We start from the raw sequence: 2,283 nt of genomic DNA on the forward strand, positions 1-2,283 counted from the left end.
CTTTCACTGGTTGACTTCTCGTTTGAGCTAGCCCGAATCATCATTACCGTTTGTGAGGGCTTTTTGGGTTTCCCTCTTTTGTGCACTAGTTATATCATGTGGGCCTCGTGGTGCACCGATAATGGGTTTTCATTGATGTTGGGTGCCTCTGGTGCCTGAACCTCGATCATATTTGTGTCAATAAGATCTTGTATGGCAGTCTTTAACTTCCAACATTTCTCGGTATCATGCCTGGGAGCCCCCGAACAATATTCGCAGCTCACTGAATGGTCAAGATTTTTGGGAAGGGGATTTGGCAATTTGGGTTCGACAAGACTTAACAAGCCTATCTGCCTCAACTTGTGGAACAGAGTAGTATAGGTTTCTCCCAATGGAATGAATGTTCTCGGCCTCTACGTCCTTTCATTCCTGAAAGCCTGATTTCCGCGGTAGCTTGGCCCTGAAGGATTCCTGTATGCCCTTGGTGGTGGATATGTGTTTTGGGGAGGTGGATATGTATGTTGGGGAGGTGTATATGTATGTTGGGTAGGTGGATATGTATGTTGGGGAGCCAGCGCATGCCATTGCGGGCAAGCCGGAAGCTGGTTGTAGGTTTGGGCGTGATGGACAGAGAAATGCGGCTCTTGCTGATAATGATTGGATTGTGGAGGGTTGTATGGAGTGGGTGGATAATTTGGGTAGTGGGGTTTGGGTTGGTATCGAGGGGAAGGACCTTTTGATCTGGACCAAGTACCGGCTTCGACTGTTGCTATATCCTCTCTCTTCTTTTTCCCGAGCGCACCCCCCATGCCGCTCTGGATAGCCTAAGTCGTGGCCTTGATTGCCGAGTAACTCATTATCTTGTTGGACCTGAGTCCCTCTTCAACCATGTCGCCCATTTTTACTACTTCATTAAAAGATTTTCCAACTGACGTCACCAAGTGACCAAAGTAAGTTGGCTCCAAAGTTTGTAAAAAGTAGTCCACCATTTCACCTTCCCTCATTGGAGGATCGACTCTTGCTGCTTGTTCCCTCCAACGGAATCCGAATTCCCTGAAGCTCTCTCCAGGCTTTTTCTCAAGTTTTAACAGTGTGAGATGGTCCGGGACGATCTCAAGGTTATACTGGAAGTGACCTGCAAATGCTTATGCCAGATTATCCCAAGTATACCATCTGCTAGGGTCCTGCCTCGTCTACCATTCGAGTGCGGGCCCGCTTAAACTTTGACCAAAATAAGCTATCAAGAGCTCATCCATTCCTCCTGCTCCTCTCATTTTACTGCAGAAACCTCGTAGATGTGCCATGGGGTCACCATGTCCCTCGTATAGATCAAATTTGGGCATTTTAAAACCCGCCGATAATTGAACATCGGGGAAAGTACATAGATCTTTGTAGGCCACACTAACTTGGATTCCCAATCCATGCATATTCCTGAAGGATTGCTCCAGGCTCTTCATTTTACGAAGCACTTCATCCTGCTCCGGACTCTTAGTCGGCCTCTCAGTTTCTGTCGGGAATTGAAGGTGAGGGGTGTAAGTGTATGGCTCGGGTGCTTTAAAGGTTGGCTCAGGGGGATAGTACTGGTTATCGTGAGCCTGAAACAACAACTCGCTGGAGGATCTTTGCAGTGTGGTTGGTAGAGGTGCCCCAAAGACGAGGATGATTGGCGGAGGAGGGTTTTGTTTGGGTGGTGGAGCTTGGGGATCATAGGAAGTTTCCCTTTGATAGTATTGGGCAATGGGGAAGCTCGTTGATGGACCAGTGGGAGGGTGTTCCGGAGTTCGAGCTGGCAAAAGGGTAGGAGTAGGGGGAAGGGTTGGTGATGTCTGTCCCCTAGCCCAGGCTGGGTGCATTCCTGCTATCTCCTGTCTCAACCTGTCTACCTCTTCTTCCATTACTTGCATCTCTGTCTTTTCCTCTTCGACACTTTTGTCCGAACCAGACATACTTTTCAAAATGGGCCCTTTAGATCTTGTGCGATAGTGGTACTCTGCCAGAACGTTCTAACGAGCTAACTGTTTCGAAACTTCTTTCTCTGATATAAAGAACAAACTTGTTAGCGTTAGAGCTTAACACATAGTGTAATTTTCACATTGGGAAATGCAATGTTCCTAGGCAGTTCCACCATTTCTAACATGTTTTTGCTTTGACTGCATGCATCATCCCGACTTGTTTTATTTGTGCTTTTTAAAGTGTTTTGGTAACCCTCCGCTTTCTTTTCTATTATCTTTCTTTTCTTCTTCCTTTTCTTCTCTCATTTTCTTTTTTTTAGTGGTGGTCGAATCTTATGTGGATTGCCTACGT

The 2,283-nt window shown here is 46.6% G+C and overlaps 1 protein-coding gene across 1 annotated transcript; it reads right to left on the bottom strand.

Moving 5' to 3' along the window:
• Window positions 1-1,172: 1,172 nt before the first annotated feature.
• LOC138880083 (uncharacterized) lies at window positions 1,173-1,925 on the bottom strand. Its single transcript, XM_070159736.1, has one exon. It carries the CDS (start codon window positions 1,923-1,925, stop codon window positions 1,173-1,175), a length of 753 nt encoding a protein of 250 aa, XP_070015837.1.
• Between the last annotated feature and the right edge of the window lie 358 nt (window positions 1,926-2,283).

Source organism: Nicotiana sylvestris, chromosome 10, assembly GCF_000393655.2.
Source record: "Nicotiana sylvestris chromosome 10, ASM39365v2, whole genome shotgun sequence".
NCBI classification, from domain to species: Eukaryota; Viridiplantae; Streptophyta; class Magnoliopsida; order Solanales; family Solanaceae; genus Nicotiana; species Nicotiana sylvestris.